This window comes from Urocitellus parryii, chromosome 2 (assembly GCF_045843805.1).
Source record: "Urocitellus parryii isolate mUroPar1 chromosome 2, mUroPar1.hap1, whole genome shotgun sequence".
Classification (NCBI taxonomy): Eukaryota; Metazoa; Chordata; class Mammalia; order Rodentia; family Sciuridae; genus Urocitellus; species Urocitellus parryii.
In genome coordinates this window covers 217,208,626-217,231,853 of record NC_135532.1, presented here as the reverse complement: position 1 = coordinate 217,231,853, position 23,228 = coordinate 217,208,626, and the positions used below count along the sequence as shown (strand labels likewise).

Here is a 23,228-nt window from a genome sequence, read left to right as displayed (position 1 = left end):
TAGTGCATGTAAGGCCCTGGGTTCGATCCTCAGCACCACATAAAAATAAATAAAGGTATTGTGTCCAACTACAACTAAAAAATAAATATTTTTTTTTAAAAAAAGAATTACTATTACAGGTTACTAGGTCTCTTTCTGGTATCTTTTTGTAACCAATATGTTTGTTTTTAAGAATAGGAAGAAAAGTAAAAGTTAAAGCTCACAAATAGAATGTGGCTTAATTAATTTTAAAATGTGTTTCCTAGGCCTCATATGAAGGCTGGAGGGACTCTTCCTACAGAGCAGTTCTGTGAATTCTATGTTCCAGCTACACCGCAGAAAATCCACTATTACAACAAATCCCATGCTATGTATGGTGATAATGCACATTTTGAAAACCTTAGTGTTAAAATTTTTTAAAAGGTCGAAATAAATAAATAAATGCCATTAGGTCCAAAGTGGGGGAACCCTACCCACCATGAGTACTCAACAAAACCCAGGTGACGTGTCCACTGTGAAATGCAGACTCCACCTCAAACAGAGCCCAAGAAGGAACCCAGAAAAGGCTAAATCTGGCAAAGAAATCTGTATCTGAGCCAGGTTAAGTATTTTAAATCAACTATTACAAACGCAGAGGATACGGCAGCCCAAAGGTCTTTGCTTGTTCATTGCTTTCGGGGTCTCATTAGTCCCTCTGTGACCCCCTTTATTTTTACGGAGAATGATGGGAAGAAACTGAGACGGCTTACTGAGATGAGGCACATCTTAAGAGAACCTCAGAAGTTAGCTGGCCTCACTGTTTGCTTCCCTGAAGGAAAATTATAAATAAAAAGGACACTAGAACACCCAGCCAAGTACTGCATGGAGGTTGAGCTGCCCTGGCCTTAGCCTACAGTCACTCCTGAACAGCATTGAGAAAAGGAACTGTTTTCACTTTTTACAACACTCTTATTCCCCAAAGAATGGACATAATTAGACACCTAGAGGAATTTTCTCTTCAAAAAGAAATCGAGACAGTCTCCATACAGAATCAACGGAAGCATAAAGGAGCTAGGCAGACATAGCAATAAACACCCAAATCTACACCGTGCTTATTTCAAGACAAGCAGAGCTCAAAGGGCTTTATGGAATCTATACTTGAATCTCCACAACAGGAGGTAGGTCCTATCATTGTCCCCATTTTGCTCAAGAGATAACAAAGGCACAGAAGGGCTGAATACCTTCCTTGCCCACGGTCACACGGTAAGAAAGTTGCAGAGCTAGGATTTGATTCCAGCCCTACAGGCTCTGAAGTGCACGTTTTTTACTACAATACTATACTCATACAGACTGTCACCCATTCAGACTTTCCTCTGGCCCACACCTGCATTCTGTCCTGGACATAATGATACATTTCACACAGTCCAGAAAAGAGACAAGGACAGTGCCATGTGTGCGTGAAACGTCAACAGAGGGACATCCAACCCAGACTGCGGTGGAAAAGCCTCCCCAGAAGGGGTGAAGTCCACGCTGACTCCTGGACATGCAGCCAACCATCAGGACGAAGACAGGGACAGGAATAAGTGGGAGCGATGCCTTTCAGGCAGAGGGCACAGTGTGTGCGACATTTCAAGGCGGGAAGGAATAAATACCAAGAATGACACCATAGTGCCAGGAGTGACAAAAGATGGGGACTCCCCAGCAATACCCAGGAAAGGCCAGAGAGAAAGGGGGAGGGTTAACATCATGAAGGGCTTGTGCTTGGCTCCGGAATATGGGTTCACCTGAAATTCTGCAATAAACAACTAAATAATTGTACACTAAGAAGCAAAATGATTGGGTTTTTCCTGGCTCACGGGTGATTTAGAAGGGACTACATTGAAGAGACTCCGACAGAAACAAGAGAAAGGTAAGAAGCTGTAACACAAGACCATTTGCTGGAATCCTGCAGCCATGCCACCAGAGCAATGGAAAGTTCCTTAAACCAAGTAGGGCTGAACCGACCGGCAGCACACACCCAGTCTTCCCACAGCCTTCCCAGGGCTTGTGCCCTCAGGTTATGCCCCAATGCATCATTTGATGTTTCATTCCAGTGTCTTAAAAAAAAAAATGCTGCTGGGAACAGCTCCTTCTCACTATAGAATTAACACAAGCCTGCTTCTCCCCAAGTTCTTTGCCACTTAAACACTCCTTGAAATTCTGATATGAATCATTTTGGGAACCCCACCACCACCACCCCTTTTACTTATTAACATTTCAGCCCAGGAAGTTTAGGCCACAACAGGCTTCTATAAGCCTGAAAGTATTTCTAAAGGATTAGAATTCAACGAGAATGCACATTCTTGATCTTATTATCTCCAGCTTCCCAGGGGTCTGGCCAAAGTTCTTCAGAATGGCTTTTTTTTTTTTTTTAACAAAGCTTCTGGTGTGAGCAGCTACTGGACTTTGCCCATGTATTTTTGGAACCTCGTAAAAACACTTATTTAAACTCAAGACATCCTTCCTCTTGTCTCCTCCATCTTTTCTCTACAGACTCCTTCACACATTAAATCACTGCTCTCTTCCCAACTGAAGTGAGATAGAATCTCTCTCTCTCTCTCTCTCTCTCTCTCTCTCACACACACACACACACACACACACACACACACACAGGCAGATGATTGTCAAGTCAGCAGCCTCTTGCATTCTTTCAAAGTAAATGGTGAGATGCTCAATGAAAACGATAATAGGCAAATAAGTTTCCCGTTTCCTCCCAAACGCATTGGGGTTCTTAAAACGGAATTGCTTTTTGAAACTTAAAACTGTTGACCAGCTCTGGGCCTTGGGATTTCAGTCCTGGGGCTACTTCTCACACTGAACCTACCAGTTTGCATTGTTTCACTTCAGGGATCAGAGTTTGCTTTGGCAAAAATCCTTGGAACACCAATAGGGCTTGTCACTTTTGATCCGTCCCGCCCCCCTAGTTAATTCTTTAGTAACCTCCCGACCAGGGGGTCCAGTTAGGATTTCAGGACAAAAACAGTGGAATGCTGACCCCACACCCGCACTATCCACCGCCCTAGCCCTAGCCCTCCCCCAAATGCTCCTGCAACTCTTCTTGAAAACCTAGTTGGGGAGGTGGAACGCCTGGTGACAGTTAGGACACGGGGGAGGAAGGAACCTCCCCACGAGTCCGTCTTGGATCCGAGGGGACCAAGACGAGAGAAGACGTCCTAAAATTTGGGGGAAGCGAAATTTACCTTGACGAAGAGGGTGATGTCGTGCTCCTGCCCCGGGTCCCCCTCCTCCGACGCCTCGCCGTTCTCGCGGCGGCCGTTCTCGGGCGCAGACTCGTCGCTGCCCTGCGCGCTGCCCTCCTCCGCCAGGTGGTTGCTGAGCTTGGCCTCGGGCTCCTCGGGCCCCGTCTCCTCGGCCACCTCCCGATCCTGGGTGCCGTCCGGGGGCTCCTCCTCTCCCCCAACTGCCGAGGCATCCTCGCTCGGGGTCGGCTCTCGCCTCTCGTCTTCCGCCTCCATCTCCCTCTGGCCCCCACCCGAGTCCCCATCCTCGCCAGCATCTGCCTTCGCGTCCCCAGGCACCGCTTCTCCAGACCCCACCTCCCCCGTGGCTCCTGCAGACTCTTCCGGGCTGGGCCCCCCGGTTTCCGCGACAGCGACCTCAGTGGTCTCGGACTGGGACTGGGGACTCTGTTGCTCCCGGTCCTGGTCCTGGAGTTCACCGTCTGCCTCTAGCGCCCCTCCCGCCAGCCCCTGGGCGTCCATGCTGTCCCCTGAAAATCCCTGGGCGTCTATGGTGACCCCCGGAGCCTCCAGCCCGTGCTCCGTCTCCTCCTGCGCCACTGGGATCCCGGGGTCCCCGGACTCCCCGGACACCCCCTGAGCCTCCCCTGCGGCCTCGCCCTGCACGCCGCACTCCGGGCTCGCCTCCTCCACCTGCCCGTCCGCCGCCTCCCCTCCCTGGGGAGCCTCGGCGCCCCGCGGCTCGCCCTCCTCCGCCTCGGTTTGCGCTCCCCCTGGGCCGCGAGTCTCTGTCCCGGGGCCACTGCCCGCTCCCGGCGACAGCTCCTCCGTGCACCCTGGGTCCGGCCCTTCGCCTTCTTCCTCCTGGTCCGCCGCCGTCGCCGCTGCGCCCGCCCCCTCTCCCCCGGGCGCCTCCGCGGCGCCCTCGCTCGCCTCCCGCCCCTCCGCCTCCTGGCCTATGGCCCCGGCTTCGCCCTGTCGCTCGGCCAGAAGCGCTGGGTCCTCGGCCGGCCCCTGGGGACCCGAAGCGCCACCCTCTGGCTCGGTAGCCTCAGCCATGGCCACAGATTCTCGTCCTTGACCGGAGACCCTTCCTTGACGCAGCAGAGGTGCTGGTGGCGCCTAGCGAGGAGCGAGGTGCGGGGACTGCTGCGCCCTCTCCGGGAGGTCGCCCCACTCAGGACTCTGACCGCCAAAGTTTCGTGCGGAGCGAATTCCTCTCTGCCCCAAGACGCTGCGCCCCTTCTCGCTGGCTTAAGGACTGTGGGCTCTTCTAGTGATTCTCCCGTTTTTTTCACCCGACTGCAGTCTGGACGCGGAGCCTGGAGGTGCAGTGCAGGCACCTTTGAAGTGCGGGACCCGCTGTCCACTGCGCTGGGGTTGATCAGAAGTCCTTGGAGCCAATTCCATCCCCCTGGGGTTTGGGCGGGGTTTGCGTCCCCCCTCCCATCTTTGGGTGGCCTGGGAGCCTGGCCAATGATAGCCTTCCTGTGGCCCTTGTGGATTTTAATGAAAAGATTCTGATTCTACTGGGCTCTTGGTGTTTTCTGGAACCGTTTCAAGTTCCATAGACATTTAAATCACCCTCAGAAACACACCCTGGCACTTAAACTCCTGATTCCCACCTCACCCCTGAAGTGAAGCATTGAGCAGTTCAGATGCCCAACAGATGATGTCCACCTTGTACCTTGTGTCCAAGGGCAAGGGTCCCTGAGAAAAGGAACAGGGGAGACCACAGTAGGCCGCCTTCCAATTTCAGCAGAGCCCTGCTGAGAGGTTGCAGAGGCCTGAAGAGAGAAGCAAAAGGAGCCAGATGAGACCTGTGGTGAGAGAGACCTGTGGGTCTCTCCAGGCATGACAGGTACTGCGAGCCCTGCACTGGGAGATCTTAATACTTAACGGCCCTGTTCTCTGAAGCACTGCGAGTCTGTGTACCTCGTGGACTCTCCCAGATTTTTTTTTAACTTCATGACACCTTTTTGCCCTCGGTGTTGTGTGTTAAGGGTTTGGAAAGCTGGATGTAGGAAGGGAAAAAAATCCAAGAAGCTAGAGGCAGGAACGGCGGAATTCATTGCACTAGCAATATTCCAGGATCACAGACCAGATTCCTTCTCTATAAAAAGGAATATGTGTTTTAAAAGAAAAATTAAGAACGAAAGGGAGAGAACCGTTCCAAACTAAAACTAGTCAAGAACACAATAAAACAAAGCTCTAGACCAATATCTACTAAGAACACAGATGAAAAATTTCTCAACAAACCACTAGAAAATAAAATTCAACAGCACGTCAGAAAGATCATATGCTGGGATCAAGTTGGTTGCACTCCAGGGATGCAAGGATGGTTCAACATATGCAAATCGATGAACTTAATGCATAGCATCAATAGAATGAAAAATGAAAATCATGGGATCCTCTTAATTAGATGGAGAAAAAGCATTTGATAAAATTCAATATTCCTTTATGTTAAAATCTCTGAACAAATGAGGTATAGAAAGATCCTATTTCAATATGATAAAGGCCATCTCTGGCAAACCCAAAGTCAACATCTTATTGAATGGGGAAAGCGGGAAGCACATCCTCTAAGATCAGGAACAAGACAAGCCTGTCAGCTCTCTCTGCTCTTATTCAGTATAGTACTAGAAATTTTAACCACAGTAGTTAGGCAAGAGAAAGACGTAAAGGGCATACAAATAGAAAGGGAGGAAGTAAAATGATCCCTGTCTGCAGACAATATGATAGGAAAACCTAAAACCTGCACCAGAGACTATTAGAACTGATAAACAGATTCAGTAAAGTAACAGGGTACAAAATCAACATACAAAAATCAGTAGCTTTTCTATACATCAGTAATGAATTTGCTAAGAAAGAAAGCACAAAAGCAATCCCATTTGCATTAGCTACAAAAATAAAACTACCTAGGAATAAATTTAGTCAAGGAAATAAAAGAACTCTACAGTGCAATTTACAAAACAGTGATGAAATGAATTGAAGAAGACCCCCAAAATGGAAAGATTTCCATGTTTTTGTTTTTTTGTTTGTTTGTTTGTGCTAGAGATTGAACCCAGGGATTTGTGCATGTGAGGCAAGCACTCTGGTAACTGAGCTATATCCCCAGACTAGGTTCCCATGTTTATGGATTAAAAGAACTAATATTGTTGAAATGTCAATACTGTTGGAATGACCTATAGATTCAACGCAATCCCCATCAAAACAGAATAGAGATCCCCACAATAAACCCACATATCTACAGTCAACTAATTTTAGACAGAGGCACCAAAAAAATGCAGGTCACAGGGCAGCCTTTCTGATAAATGGTGCAGGGGAAGCCAGACGGCCACATGCAGAGGACTCACATTTGATCCTACTTCTCACCCTGCAGAAAAATCCACTCAAAATGGATCAAAACCCTAAATGAGAGATCTGAAACTACTAGAATAAAATGTAAAGGAAACACTTTAATATATTGGTCCATTTTTTGGATAGGACCTCAAAAGCATAGAAAACAAAGATAAAAATCACAAATGAGATGACATCAAACTAAAAAGCAAAGCAAATCTTCAACAGAGTGAAGAGACAATCTACAGCAGAAAATATATAGGATAAATATTTCCCACCATTTATCTGTACGAAGGTTATAGAATATAGAAGGATTTTCATCATAACTTTCTTTTTGTGTATTTATTTTATTGACTTGTAGTCATTGTACATATTAATAGCGTTCAGTGTAATATTTCCATACCTGTAACTATCATATACCAATTTGCATTTCCCCTAACCTTCCCAACTAGTAACCACTGTTCTACTTTAGTTGTTTTTTTTTTTCAGCTTTCACATATGCTGTGGTTTGGATGCAAGGTGTCCCTCAAAAGCCTATATGTGAGACAATGCAAGAAGGTTCAGAGGAAGAAGATTGGGTTGTGAGAGTCTAACCCAATCAGTGATTAATTCCCTGATAAGGATTAACTGAGTGGTAACTGAAGTGATAGGGTTTGGCTAGAGGAAGTGGGAATTGGGGACGTGGCTTTGGGGTATATATTTATATCTGGCCATTGGAGTCTCTCTCCTGACCACCATGTGAGCTACATCCCTCTGTCACACTCTTTGACCATGATGTCCTGCCTCACCTCGAGCCCTGAGGAACAGAGCCTGTTGTCTGTGGATTGAGAACTCTGAAACCGTGAGCCCCCAAATAAACTCTTCCTCCTCTGAAGTCATTCTGGTTGGGTCTCTTAGTCACAGTGAAAAAGCTGACTCAAACAACCCATGAGAGAGAACATGTGGTACTTGCCTTTCTGTGTCTGGTTTATTTCACTTAACATAATGTCCTCCAGTTCCATCATTTTGCTGAAAATGGCAGAACTTCCTTCTTCATTGATGAATAATATTCCATGCATGTTATCTCTCACATTTTTGTTTACAATGAAAAGCATGTAGTGAGCCTCCTATGAGGCAGGCTAGCTCTGTGGAATATAGTAAGGAACTAAATTACCCAAGAGGATACCATCTAAGGAAAGGAAGAGAGACCTGAGCTGGCGCTCCCTGCTCCCGCCATGATGCCTCCCTCCGTGGGATGATGCATGAGAAGCACTTCGTCAGATGCCAACACCTTGATTCTGCAACTCCATCCTCCAGAACAGTGAGAAGGAAATTAGTTAATTTTCTTATTTATGTTTAATTACCCAGTCTGTGGGCTTCTATCATAAGAGCCCAAAACAGACTAAGATAACAGGACAGGAGCCCAGAGACACTCAGCTTCATGTCACCTTCCTCCAGGGTCGTACTCTCCTGGAAAGGAACAAGATAGAGACACATCTTTGAGTAGATGCCCCAAAGCAGCAACTACTCAACATATGTCCCCATGTAGGTGAGGTAAACAGATGTGTGGGGCACAGATCTGCTCCAAAACAGGAGTCCTGGTGCACTCACCAGACCAAGAAAGCAGCCATCACCTTTATCCCTTAAGCAAGAAGCCAGCACTGTCAGCCCCACAGCACACACACCACAGGTTTAGAGTCCCTTATGAGGACATCTCAAGGCCAGATGTGTTTCAGAAAACAGCAACGTGGAAAAAATGATTGAGTGTCCATACTGCATATTACATAACACAACGACACACCACCCTGCGATCAAGCACATTAATATTTCTGCAGTGACACAGGCGGACCTCATGTTATGCAAGATGTGTGAAAACCACACATGGCTTCAGGGGCCCCCCAGTTTAGATTTACCCGCCAAGTGAGTTCAGGTCAGTCTGGCTTGCTTCTAGATATGTTCCCCCAAAGCTTGCCATATTCTGAGCTTTTTAGGATTTCAGAATGCATTAAGCATTAAGCAGTAAACCACTGAAGGGCTCTAGGTTTATTGGCCCCACTTGGGAAACTGTGAGGTTAGTTACAAGTCCAACTTTGTTCTTAACAAGAAGCCAATGGTCTCCCAGGGACCAAATTTAAAGGATGTCATTACTTGTGTGAGTGATGACATTCCACAACTTTGAATCAAGCAGATGTGTCCGGGTGTACTGACTACAGGAGGGCGTGAGTATCTCAGGAAAAATCTTCTCTTCAGTTGCTTGTGGAGTTGGCTAGCCACAGACTGTTTGCTGCCTGGCTGGCTGAGAGTTGGCACTGGTATGTCCTTGTAGAAAAAGATGCTGATAAAGTCTACTCTGTCCTGGACACTGATCCTGCATGCACAGGCTGTTTTATTTTATAGTTTGGGATTTATACATTTATCAGGTTTGGATTCATTTACCCACATTGATATTGGCTCTCCAAATACCATCTTCCTCTCTGTGTGGTGTAGAATCTTTGACTTTTAATGTTAATCGTAATAAGCACTTTTAAATTTCATATAATTTTGCAATTTATTCATTAACTGTAATTATAGTTTATTTCTAAATAAATACAGGCACAACACAGAAAATATAGAAGATACAAATAACAGAACTCCCCACAACTTTTCTATCGTCCATGACTAAATATTAAAATTAAAATTAAAATTTAAAATTTAGTCATGACATTATTAAAATAGTCCATGACAGATTGTTTAGACACTGGAGATACGCAATAACAACATGAGAAAGTCTCCTCTTCTTCAGGGCTTTGGGGCTTGAACAAAAATAGAGTTAACAATGCAACCAGATAACTTTGGATAATGTTAAGCTTTATAAAGACATCTACACCAGTGTGTACAGACACCCACACATACCCAAAAACCAGAACTCCTTTTCTCTCACACCCTGTATCCAACCCACCAGCAAATCCTATTGTCTCCACTTTGTAAAATAAAATATAAAGAATTTCCCTAACAATTCTCATATTGACCTCAGAGTCACACTTTGAGACAGGTCATCCTAATTCTTGTCTTTATAACTGCTATCTTAATAAGTTCAAAACGGAGCTCACACGCAGTATTAAGTTCAAGTGCAGATTTCACCTTAGCTGGGATAACTAAGTCCAAAGTGGATTTTTGTTGTTGTTAGTTTGTTTTTGTTTTTTTGAGATGGGGTCTCACTATATTGCCCAAGCTGATTTCAAACTCCTGGGGTTAAGCAATTTCCCTCACTCTCCTCAGTATTGGGACTATAGGTGTGTGCTATTACACCTGGCCAAAGTGTCTTTAAACAGAGGCTCTGCTGATAACAATTCCTTTAAGTTCAATTAACTTGAGCTGTTACAAGTCTGATGCAGATGTCACTATTAGACAATATTTAGTGATTTACACCGGATTCCTCATAAAGTTGAAGACAAATTCACTGAAAAGTGTAATCAACAATCATTTAACATGGCTAACTGAGTCACCTCCTAAAACATAAAACATAACCAGAATACAACCGCTTTTCTCTACCTCCATTGCTACCACTCTTGCTGGATTATTACCAAAGCCTCCTCACTGGCTCCTGCTTTTCCTGGGCCTTCTACAGTCTATACTGCATCCACAGCCTACTGAGCCACACCAGTCTGACTGGCCATGCTGCTTTCATGCATGAAATCTTTCAAACTCTTCCTGCCTCACACCAAGAAAAGTTGAGCCCTATGCATGAAGTAGGAGGTCCTATAAAATGTGACAACCTCAATCTCTTTCTGGCCTCATTTCCTACTACATTTGTCCTCCTTTATCAGATATTTTAGTTTCCACTGTTTCAGTTACCAGTGGTCAATTGTGCTCCAGAAATATCAGGTAGAGAATTCCAGAAATTAACAATAATTAATAAATTTTAAATTGCATGCTGTCCTGTCCAGGATGTGAGTCATCCCTTCGTCCAGTGTATCCACACTGTATATGCTGCATGCCCATTAGTTACTTAGTAGCCATATCATCTATTAGATTCATTGCTAAGGTATCACACAGCTTGAGTTCAAGTGATCCCTAGTTTACTTAATAATGCCCCCAAAGTTATTGTTGTTCTTTTCTTACTGTGCTTAATTTACAAGTTAAACTTTATTATAGGGAAAATATAGGAAAATGAACATATAGAAAAAAGTAGTATATGTAGGATTCAGTAGTTCCGTGATTGTAGGCATTCAGTGGAGGTCTTGGAACCTGCCAGCACAGATTAAGGGGAATTACTGTGCACTCCCCTAGCTCCTGACACATTGGTCTTTGTGCTGCTGTTGGAACTTCTGGGAGTTCCTCTGTCTGGGATGCTCCCTGCATCCTCATGGCCTGCTCCCTTACCTCACTGAAGTGTCTGATTAACCTATTTTCCCTAAGCACCCTTGTTTAAAGCATAGTCCATACTCCCTGGCATCCTTCTCCACCTAATTCTTCCCCATAGCAGTCACCTCCACCTTACATATAATATATTCTACTCACTTATTATGTCTACCCTAACTCATGCCCCTTCTGTGAAGGTAGGGGATCTTGTCTGTCATTGCCTAGAATGGAGTCACACAGCAGAAGCTCGATAAAAATTTACTAAATGAATGAATACATGCATGCTTTTATGTATCTATCAATCTGAATTAGTTTTTAAAAATATTTCTCATAGTTGTTTTTAACTTTGGGGGACAAACTAATGTCACAAGACTTGTGTTCACAGCAATTCTTATCTATTGACTTTGGTGAATACCTCAGCAAACACTTTTAGTTATCAGTAGGGGCTAACTAGTTCATGTAAAGGAACACAAATACCAAATAAATAGAGTAACGAAGGTCACTGTGAAGTCAAAGATTTGCACATGGTCAACCCTGTCGCCAGCACTAGATTAGCTATTTAAATAGCAGGAAGGGTTAAACAGAGGTGACAGCTTCGTGGATGGGCAATAAAAGGCATGACTGTTGGTCATTAAATAGTCTTTAATAATTGTAGAGCTATTTCTCCTGCCATGTTCATGAGGAATCATGAAGCAGAGTAGCTCTGAGATCACAAAAACTCAGGATGTTTTGTCTTGTTTTGGTATCAGGGATTGATCCCAGGGTCACTCAACCACTGAGCCACATCCTCAGCCCTTTTTTTCATATTTTATTTAGAGACAGAGTCTCAATGAGCTGCTAGGGCCTCACCAAGTTGCTGAGGCTGGCTTTGAACTTGCGATTCCTCCTGCCTTAGCCTCCCAAGCTGCTGTGATTACAGGCATGGGCCACCATACCCAGCTTTTTCAAGGGCTCTTAAACTACTTAAGAGTTTGTTGTTTTCTAGAATAGATAGACTTGCTTCCACACGGATCCCAGTCTTTTTCCAGCTGGTGGAGGTGTCTCCTCCTTCAGAAGTGCTCTTGCAACTCTAGTTTATCTTCAACATTCAGATCATAGCATGACAACTGCTCCTTCCCCTCTCTAAGTGGCTTCAAATCTACTCTTGATCCACCTGGCTTTGCTCAGTGACTTATTAAGGCATTTCAGAGACCTGAGCAAGCAGGCAGAGATTGCAGGCTAAGCCAGTGAAGCACGTCCACACATCTTGCAAGTCAGGGGGACATTCCACGGCGTGGACACAAAGGACCATCATGGCAAATGGGTGGGTTCTCAGATGGCCTGATTTAAATGCCTGCCTTACCTTCTAGTCCCTGTGTGGGCTTGATTCAGCTTTTCATCTGCAACAGGGGAGGTTTTAGTAGGACCATTGTCATTATGAATTTTAAATCAAATAATGTATGTGTTATACCCTGCACCTCATTTGTTACGACCTCGTTGATGGCATTGTCGCAGAGAGCGTAGCGGTCACAGCTTGACGGCATTTAATAAATGTTGAAAGACTCTCAGACTAGAGTGACCCTTTGTCCCACTCAGCCAGTGATGGTCCTAGAAATCATGCCTGCAGTCTCAGCTGTGTGATTATGAGAGCGCCTCTGCTGTCACTCCTGGAAGTATCCCAGGGTGGACAATGATGAACTCATGAACTCATCCAGCTGGCGAGAGGATTCTCTGTTTTCTTGTGGGTGTTCTACGTGACCTGGCACGGTTCTCAGAACGAACGCAATTTTGAGTGGAAGGTTGCTGAATGATTGAACAGATAAAGGAAGAGGAGGAAGAAGAAGACCCTTTGTTATCTTATTACAAACCATCAGCAGAAAGTCCTCCCAGGGGCTTGGATTGTGGCTCAGTTGCCAAGCACGTATGAGGCACTGGGTTCGATCCTCAGTACCACATAAAAACAAATAAAATAAAGGTATTGGGTCCATCTGCAACTAAAGCAAATTAAAAAAAAAAAAAAGCCCTTCCAGAAAGATACCCTCTAATCTGGATGGGAAAGGCAGAGGATCATCACAGGCCTCAGATATAACAGGGTGAGCCCTGGGGGAGCAGGGGAGGGGTGGGAGCACGTGTGACCACACTCCAGGCTGGCCTCTGCACCCCTGGGACTGCATTTAGGCCTCTGGTTCTCACAACACCTTCACTTCTGACACCAGGATCAACAGTAGGATTTTGCTGGACATAGAAATGATACCAAAACTTGGACAGAAGCTCAATTTATTTGTGTTTATTTTTGAATTTATTTATGTTTGAATTGACTTATTTTTTAATTGAACCCAGAAGTGCTTTACCCCTGAGCCACATCCCCAGCCATTTTATTATTTTGAGACAGGGTCTCACTAAGTTGCTTAGAGCCTCACGAAGTTGCTGAGGCTGGCTTTGAACTTGCAATCCTCCTGTCTCAACCTCCTCTCAACTCTGCTGCTTTCTGACTATTGTTTTGGGCAACCCACCTCTTGACAATAAACCTGCTGCATATTCTGAGCTTTGAAAAAGATAATATTTGAAAGTGTTTTGTAAGCCATGGGATTTCTGCACAAATGCCAAGTAATATCATTAATTTGCCTACTGCACCTGGCTAGAGAGTCAATATTCAACCTTTTACATCTATCAGTAAATTTTTACTTAGCATTATAGTATTTTTATAATGCTAAGTAAAAATTGCCTACCTCTTTTAAGAACTTGAGTTTCTTTAACTCTTTTAAACCCCTCAAAAATTCTGAACCCAACATGGATAGTAACCTGACAAAACTGATCTGTGGTCATATATTTGAGAAGTGATCTCAACTGGGACAAGATATTGTACAAGTTCTGGACACAATTTTCCATTGTCATGGTTGGAGGATGCTACTGGTATCTAGTAGATAGAGGGCTGGGATGCTTCTAAACATCCTAAAATCCATAGACAGACCCCCCCAACAAGCAGTCAAAAAATGATAATGATTATGTTTGAGGAGGGCCAGACTCTCTCCAGCCCCCTGTTGATTTCACCAGAGCTTTGTAATTGTAGATGAAGGGGTATGTTTTGAGTGGCAAGAACCCAGAACCCCTTAAAACATCTCCTATAAGGTCGGCACACACCTGTAGTCCCAGCTACTTGGGAGGCTGAGGTAAGAGACCACGTGAGCCCAGGAATTAGAGGCCAGCCTGAGCAACATAATAAGACCCTCTCTCAAAAACAAAACAAACATCTCCTACAGTTTACTAATGAGTCTTGACGAGCAGCTATATGGGATATCGTTGGAGAGATCATGAAATTTGCATCCAGAAATCTGGGCTCCAATCCTAACTCTGCTGCTTTCTGACTATTGTTTTGGGCAACCCACCTCTTGACAATAAACCTGCTGCATATTCTGAGCTTTGAAAAGAGATAATATTTGAAAGTGTTTTGTAAGCCATGGAATTTCTGCACAAATGCCAAGTAATATCATTAATTTGCCTACAGGCAATGACTGGTCCTATTGTTTTTCATGGTCCAGATATTGGAATTGATCTCACCTTTCTAGAATACAGGAAATTTATCTACAATATTAATGCCTTGACACTTGTCAAAAAGACATTTAATTTCCTAAACTCTAATTTCTTAAATAAAATCCTGTAAAAAAAATGATAGATAAAGGGAAAGAAGGCACTAGAACATAGCTTTCTCCCACACATCTAGAAAAAGTCTCTTACCCTCCAGGAGCTAGGGAAACTCTAAGTGTCCAAGAGACACAAGCTAGCTATTGTGATTCTTTCTGGTCCTTTTTTTTTTTTCCATTCTACGTGTAACTTCAGGTCCATAAAAGAAAGTGTAGTACATCTCAAAGTCCACATCGCTATATGCTAGTCATGAAATTATTATCTAGACAGACTATTTTCATGCTACTCACAAAATTGGAAAGATCTGTCCATTCACCTACCCATCTATTGTCTGCCCATTGTCCATCCATCCACTCATCCACTCATCTCTCCACCCACTGATCCACCCACCCATCCATCCATCCACTCATCCATTCATCCATCCCCACACCCATCCATCTATTTCCATCCACCTCTCTGGCAGACTTCTCTTCATCGCTCCACAAACATTTTCTGAGGACCTTTCCTGTTGGAGAAATGAACATAAACAAAGCACAGCTCCAACCCTGCTGTGAAATTTCACAAAGTGGGAAGACTGAATAAACTGGAGTTCATTAGGTTCATATGCTGTCCCATGACATGCTCGATCAGTAAATTTAATTTCACATGTACTTTGAAGATCCTTAACTACACCCTAGAAGACCACATTTTGTAAAAGTACTCTTACTACTCATAATTTGAAACATTTTTTTAAAATGTGGATTGGAATGTTTGGCATTTATTTATTTATTTAGCACACTTAAGGATGAAATGATTTAGTGCATGATTTTTTTTTATAGAATAACTTACCAACTTATTTTCTTAATTTATTTGATTTCAAGCCAGGGGACCAGAAAGAGAGCAAGGCGGGAAGAGGCCTACCAGGGCTGAGAGCCTGGCTTCCTGTGCACATCCTCCTGGCCACTCATGTGGTGCGTTTGATTACGTGAGTTCTGTGACCTCAGGAAGTCCCTTTCATTTGGTGAGGTATCACCTTGGATGCAGACCTTGGACCAGATGATGTTGGTGTTCCTTCATCAAATTCTGCACTCTGTGATCTAATACCTTAGGTATTTGGAAGTCCCCAATCAAAGGATGATAAAGCTCCGAATCAAAAAGTGAGCAATAAAGGTCTCCCAGGCCCAAAACAATAAAACTGGGTTTGTCTCTTAAAGTATGTTTTCCCCAAAGACAAAGAACTTGCACTGTCATTCAGAGTCTGAGACTTTATTCTAAATGGATTCTAACTTGTTACCTTATTTCTCATCCAGAACACGTTAGAAGCCGTGAACTGGAGGGGGTGAATCTGTTGTCCTTGTGGAAACAAGATGCTTACACGAAAATCAACAGGGCTGAAGGTCTCAAGTTCCAGTTTCTATGAGGTTTATATCTTCATTTCAAATAAGCTAAAACAAATTTATTGATTAAAAAAAAAGAACAAAAAAAAAGCGAGAGAGACAGGGGAAAAGAGAAAGAAAAGAAAATGCTCTACGTGCCTTGCACATGGTAAAAAACAATGAAGGAAAAATCTCAAACCCAGACGGTTGACTAGGAAAAAGGCAGCACAAATATTTTATTTCATTAATGAATTGGCACAGTTTGGGGGACAAACACCACAAAGCATGAATAGCAGATAGAATGACTTGATTTAAATAAGTTGTATGACTCTTTATTATAATTTCAATTAATCCATCCATCTTGCAAATAAAGCAATATAGAATCAACTAGAAATTTACATAGCACAGTAACTTCTCTTTATGTTTACTTTACTACAAATCTACATTGGCATTTTTAATCGTTTTTTCCGTTACTCAATTACAGGCGTGGTTACCAAAAACAAGATCAAGTTTATTAGCCCTTTAAAGTGAGTTTCTAGGGGAGTGGCAGGGAGCCCCGCCCTTGGTAAAGGAGTCAAACAGAAGAAACAACAATCAGATCCAGCCACTGAGGGGAAGGGAACAGGGAGGTTCTTGGTACTGGGTTCTTCCAGGATCCCTTGTCCCCAAGGTAGTATTAGAACTTTCACCTGCCACCTGCCAACTTTGATCTGCCAGGGCAGCTGGTGCCATCCAAATAGCAATGATCCTCGAACTTTCTTGGAAACTAAAACCCCAGGGTGTTACAGGAGTTGTGTGGTGTTCTCAGCTCTTTGGCTCTTCCAGGCAAGACAGGCGTCTTAGTAGAGCATTGCGAAGCCTATTAGAGGGAAAGGGGAAGGGAAGAATGAGTCCCTTCAGAGGGGAGAGGGGCAAGGGGTCCCCTTTGTTTCCCAGTTTTATTGGGGTGGGGGTCCGTCTTAGGGAAGTTTCTAGAGAGTCCTGCCCAGGTACCACCTCTTAACTCTTAACTGACAGTAGGATTGCTTCAAATTTTTAAATCCCTACTGTTATTTTATGGTCCAGTGGTCTTTGGGTTTAATGACCCTGTCCTCCTGAGCCCTGGAATGTTTAGTCGATATGAAGGTCACGACGGGTCCCCCTTCAGGGTAGCTTGTGTCCTGTGGCACTGAGGCCCTGACAATCTCTCTGCAGATAACAGTTTTGGTGAGGACTTCAGCACATCCTATGGACTTAAACCGGGGTAGAGGGCCAGTGGCCTTAGGGAAATTGGGGGTCAAGGCAGCACAGGAAGCCAGCCCTACTGGTTCCTAGAGCTCAGGTCTATCAGCTACCTATCAAAAGAAGCTGAAAAGTATTTCTGCCTCCGTCCTGCAAATGACATGGTTTTCGTTTTACCTCTGTAAAGAGTGTTCTTTGCACATAATGGTTTATCCTTCACTATTTAACACTCTTGGCAAACCTGGGAGGTGGTCATTGTCCTGGCATGCAGCCAGGGCACACTTAGAGTGAAATCACACAGAATTCAACTGCATTAAACTCTAAGTGAATTTTAAAATACTGACTCTCGGCTATGATTTTTTTCTGAAATAATTCCGTGAGGACAGCTCGATCCACTTTGGTCCTTGAAGAAAATAACGTTCACAGGAAAAATCCTTTATATCCATGAAATGAGATTCAGCACTCAGGGTCCAGCAGCATGCTGACCGGGAGGCCATCTTCCTCTCTGCGGAGGGTTTGTTCTGGCCACCATGAAGCCTCTGCACCCCTGCCCGCTGCCAGCCTTCCAGTGTTGCTGCTAACTCTTAAAAAACAAAACAAAAACAAAAATAAACAAACAACAACGACAACAACAAAACCCTTTGGGTTCTTATTGTTTATTTGTTCTTGAAAGTAGGGCCTTCAGGTAGCCTTGGGACTTGAGGTCCTCTCTTTACCCTAGCTTAACAATTGTCCTACAAGGACAGTGACAATACTGTATCAGTGTATTGTAGCCCTAAAAACAATAAAAGGTGTTCTGGAAGGATCCCACTGCCAAAGATGTTCTTGGCAGGGAAATTTGGAAAAGACCAAGGGATGTGGAGGCCTCTGTGGTGCCAAGCACACTAAGATCAGCAGGGGCAGCTCTGATGGAGCCCCCAGCATCCTTCTTACCAGCTATAAAACTTGGAGCTTGTTCCTTAACCCTTCAGTGCCTTGGTGACTTCTTCTATGGCATGGGCCTGTTAGTGCCGGTCTGATGGGGATGCTGTGTGTCAGTGTGCATAAGATGCAGTCTATCTTGTTGTTTGCAGATTCACCTACCTGCAAATACCTTTTTTATTTGAATATTTTTGTATACAAATATTTACAACCCCAATTTAGATTGGTAAATATTTGTAACCCCAAAATGAAGACTCAAAGTGTTTTCATGGTCTTTCACAAGCACACTCATGTGCAGAGCACAGCTGCCCAGGGTACACCCACCCAGCCAAGGTGGACAAGAAGGGCTTTCCCTTCCAGTATGGAGGTGTCCTTGCCCAGTCTATTTAGAGCTGTGTTTTTCACATACTTGTGTTTTTGTTGGTGCTATTTTTTGTTTAAAATGACCCCCCAAGTACAGTGCTGAAGCACTAGGTAATGTTTCAAAGCACAAGGAAGCTTCGACGTACCTTATAGAGAAAATGTGTGTACTAGATAAGCTTTGTGCAAGCATGAGTTGTAGTCCTGTTGACTCTGAGTTCAATATAATGAATCAAGAACGTATATTAAATAAGAGAGACAGAAAACAAGCTTATGTATTGACCAGGTGACAAAAATGTGAGGAGGGGCTCTTGGGAACCTAGTCCTATTTCCTGAGGAGCAAAGGTCCGGGATTCACTAATTCAGTGTTCTTGATGACGCTATGGAGCATGCAATGAATGACAAGAATCAACAGTACTTGGATGTCTGACCCAGAGTAAATGGCCTCTGGTCATTGCTGCTTACCATCATTGTCTGTAAAGATCTTACAGTCATAGAGGTCAAGTTCATTGTAAGAACCCCCTGGAAATCCAATTTTTTACACACCAGCTATAGAATGAGTTGATTCATCTTCATCACAAGGTGGTTCAAGCCACCTTCATCTCTAGCCTAGACGGTTACAATAAAAACTCTTACTCTTCTCCTGCCACCACAGGGGAAGAGTATTCTCAATCAAGCAACTTTGCCATCCTTTCTTTCCTCTCACTTTATTTTATTTTTAATTTAATTTAAATTATTTATTTATTTGTGTGTGTGTGTGTGTGTGTGTGTGTGTGTGTATTCTGGAGATGGAACCCAGGGCCTTGTACATGTTAAGAGCATGTTCTTCCTTTAGCCATAACTCAGCCCTCTTGAGTCATTCTTTAAAATATCACTTCCCTGCTCAAATTCTTGCAGTGACTTCACTTTAAACTTAGAGCCAAATCTTAAAGTCTTCCAGGAACCTGCAACCCTACTTACCCTGGCACGGTCTCTTAGTTCCTCCTTGACGTACGTCCCTGCACTCAGTCTAACCCACCCCTGTCTGATGCACTCTACCTCCTTCTCTACACAGCTTACCCTCTGACTTGGCTTCTGGTGCTGCTGAGGTCACCTGGACATGGCCACCTCACTGACCCTCCCGCTGATCTCCCCTCCCACCACCATCCCCATCCTCTTGCCCTGACCCATTGTTCTGCTTGTTGATCATCTGTCTCCCCACTAGGCAGGAAGCTCATGGAGGGCAGAGAGTCCCTTAAGCACCACTGTCCCATCTGTACCTGGAACAGTGCTGGACATGCAGGAGGCTGATAGTCATTATTTGTTACATAAATGGATAGTATTTGGACTTGATTTTCTGTCCAGATTGCTCAGATATTGTAGGATTGCTTGCACAGCCAATATTTTTGCTTAGGGAGCAAATGTCCTCTTCATTCATCCAGTCTGCCAGCCATCAAATATGTATTGCCTGGCAAAATAACCCTGTAGTTCATGCCCAAGTGGAGGTGAACAAGTAACTTGTGAACTGTCTAGAAAGTAAATATCTAAGAGTAGTCAGCCACCTCGTTTTTTTCTCTCCAGAGTCATTTGCATATCTTCCTTTTGGATCTCCCTATCAATGATTTACCCAATAGCCCCAGGATTTTTCTAAGGCAAAAACTACTGTTTCCTCACCTCCACCATATGCTGATCTCAAGACCTAGGGTTCTACTCTCCTCTACAGAGATCTGATCACAATCCCAAGGAACAACAGCTAAAACTCAAAGAGGAAATGACCCTGTTCCTTGACTCCAAGTTCCCCTGAGGTGTTCCCCATGTGTAGCCCTAGGGAAAGCCTTCCATGGGTTAAAAATGGGGCCCAATCTGCCCCTGACAGCCTCACACTGGGACACAGTCCAGCAGCCTCAGTGTGGGCTTGCTTTCTCCTTAACCCTCAGAACAAAAATGCTCTTATTTTACAGAGTCATAGACGGCCGCTTCTTTCACCAAAGAAAAAAGGACTATGCAGGCTTAGTACTCCTAACCGTAACCCTAACTGTTTAATTTATAAATGAAATAGAGCTTTTGAAAACTCCATTTCCTATTGAGACCCTAAACCTCAGAGAAGACATTCACAGTGCTTGTTGACATATAGGATTGCCTTTCTAAGATATTTCCAAACAATTCCTTCTCCCCCATCTCATTGCCCTTGGTTTCTGAGTGTCTTTGGATGAGTTTCCCTCCACATCTCCAGTCTTCAGTTCCCAAGTTGTATCCACTGTTAGAAGGTGGTCCCTGCATAGGAGACGGACCCCACACGTACTAAAGGAGAATCTGTGTGAACAAAATCCATAAGCTGTAGACGTGCAAAGGAAAGGCACTCACTCTGCCAGACTTGGAGTGCTCCAAGGCAGCAGTGCATCAGAACAGACAGAAAAGTGTGTCAGAATAAAAGATGCCTCCGCCTTACCTCCAGCTGGTCACACTCAGGTTCCTGGTGTCTGTTCTGTAGGTTCTGTAGTAATGTCACACGTCCTCCCAGATTTGGGAAGATATTGCTCTGAGGATCACACAACTATACCTTCATGGGAACTTAAGCCAATGAGCAACCACTCTAAAGAGAATCCGCACTTTTAAGCCTAACTCTGGTTGAGAAATAAAGCTCCGTGCTCATTAGAATGCTTCAGACATTTAACATCAACTTAGAAAATTATTTTTTCTGGTCTCTGATTGTTTCCTGACGTTACCCCCAGGTGGGAGAAAATGTAATGAAGGCATATTGTGACCATATGGATTTTTATAGTGAGGATGTGACTAAGGCACCTGTAAGATCTAAATGCAATTGAAGTATACAGTAGGAAATGGGAAGGTTGTAGATTTTTTTGGAGGAGGGAGAAAATTGGTGAAGACATAAACTTTAAAAGAACCGTATTTGGTGACAATCTGGGTATTTGGGACATATTTATTTCTCCTTGTAAATGTAAGTGGTTTTTAAGGGATTGTTGCTCTGCATGATCTCCGGTGCACTTATATTCATTATAGCTGAAAAGAATCCTGTTGGGTGAGTCCAGAAACATTTGATATAGGTAAAGCTCGAAAGCTGTTGTGTAAGCCTGTCTTCAAACCAGGAAGCTGAGTTTTCCCAGAATCAAATGGGCTCACGTTTCAATAGAAACTCGGGGCTCACAAAATCACAGTTGTGTTTTTCTACCCTCAGTGAAACTCTTCTTGCTTTTCACCTTTTTCATTTTTGCTTTCTTTCAGCGCATGTACACGGCTGTGAACTCAGAGAGCAAGTCTCCATAGGATGAAGTTAAATGTTTCACCCGCGGGAGAACTTTGGGGGCTTTGTTCAAATTCTCTTTCATCAGATTTAAAGGCATAATTGTCAGACTGTTTTAAGCTGAGCAGTCAACCAAGGCACAGAAATAACTAGGGATTATGTACCTCCTTCAAACAGGTTGGTCATGCACAGACGTGAGTCAACAGAGAAAAGGGCCCAGGTTCCATCCCTGGGGTACACACAGAAATTAGCAGAAAGGAGTCACAATCCCTTTTTAAGGTTGCAGCAACAAAATGAGCTTGATCTCTAAACCTTACAAGGCGTCACAACCCAAGTCCCCAAGACACACAGGTAAAATGCTTCTTCCCCAGGTAACAGGGAAGAAAAACATGCTTTTATATTCATGAATCTCAAACTAAAATTTAGCATCTCCTTCCATTATGAATATAGAGAATAGATGATAACATCATAATTGTACTCAATAAAAATCATTGATATTTTTATATCTCATTACACATGGAAGCATCTCAAAATGTTATTTACACTCATCACTTGGAAATTCCAGTAGTTACTAAACTTACCTCTTGATTTTATTTAACAAGACCACAAAGAAACAAACATACATTATTACCAAATCACACATTGCTTCTTAATATCTGATAACTGTATTTCAATCTCATTGGCTTGCTTTGACATTCTATGCAGTAAAAACATTATCAATCAGAGTAGCAAAGATCCATAGCTAAAAAAAAAAAAAAACCCTAACATTCCTTGAACTCGAATCTGCTTCTTAGTAATATTTTAAATGTGATTCTTGAGGGGGGTGCGGCTACACAGACATGTTGATTTATCCAAACATTGCAATTAATGAAAACAACCTAAATGTTCAAGGACTAGGGAACGGACAAACAAACTGTGGTGTACCCCTGACACCGTTCTTGGGAGTCCAAGTCCCATTCCCCCGACCTGGGAAATGATGAGGCAGGTGCAGAAATTAAGTTTTATTTAAAGGATAGAACAGACACAGAGTTCTCCCAGGGAGGAGGGGGCCCGGAGCAGCAGGAGGAAGTGAATCTGGTCCTCTTAGAGTTTCCAGGTTTCTTTCTTCTCAAACCCCATCCTCCAACCACACCCCACCCTCATGCTGCCAAAAGGCGGGAAGGGAGCGTTCAGGGATACTTCTCCCTATTTTCCATTGTCTGCCCAGAAAGGCAGGGAGGGAGCCACCCAGGGGGTAGCATTGACAATTCTGGGCTGGGGAACCATTCCCTGCAGGCAGGTAACCTTGGCCACAGGTGAGGAGGAGTGGAAGTTTCCTGGAGGTATTAGCGGTCCTGTCCTTTTTTCTCACTTCACCCATATAATGGAATATTTCTCAACCACAACAGCAACAATGGAAATGATAAATAAGCTGCAATATGTTCAATAACATGGATAAATCTAAAGTGCATTATGAAAAATTGGAAGAAGCCAGATGAAAAAGGTTCCATGTATATGGCACTGCTATAGTTTGAATATGAAATATTCCCCCAAAGACCGGTGTATTAAAATCTGGTCCCCAGTTGGCACTATTGGAAGGTGGCAGCAATTTTAAGAGGTGGGGCCTAGCGGGAGGTCTTCAGGTCATTGAGGGTGTGGTCTCAGGGAGGACTCTGG

The 23,228-nt window shown here is 43.9% G+C and overlaps 1 protein-coding gene across 1 annotated transcript in view; it reads right to left on the bottom strand.

Annotated features, from left to right (window-relative positions):
* The window catches only part of Clic6 (chloride intracellular channel 6), a 39,709-nt gene extending 35,453 nt beyond the window's left edge, over positions 1–4,256 (bottom strand). Inside the window, exon 1 of the mRNA XM_026393578.2 lies at positions 3,198–4,256. Within this exon, the coding sequence (XP_026249363.2) occupies positions 3,198–4,256 (1,059 nt within the window). The remainder of the gene's footprint in view (positions 1–3,197) is intronic.
* Between the last annotated feature and the right edge of the window lie 18,972 nt (positions 4,257–23,228).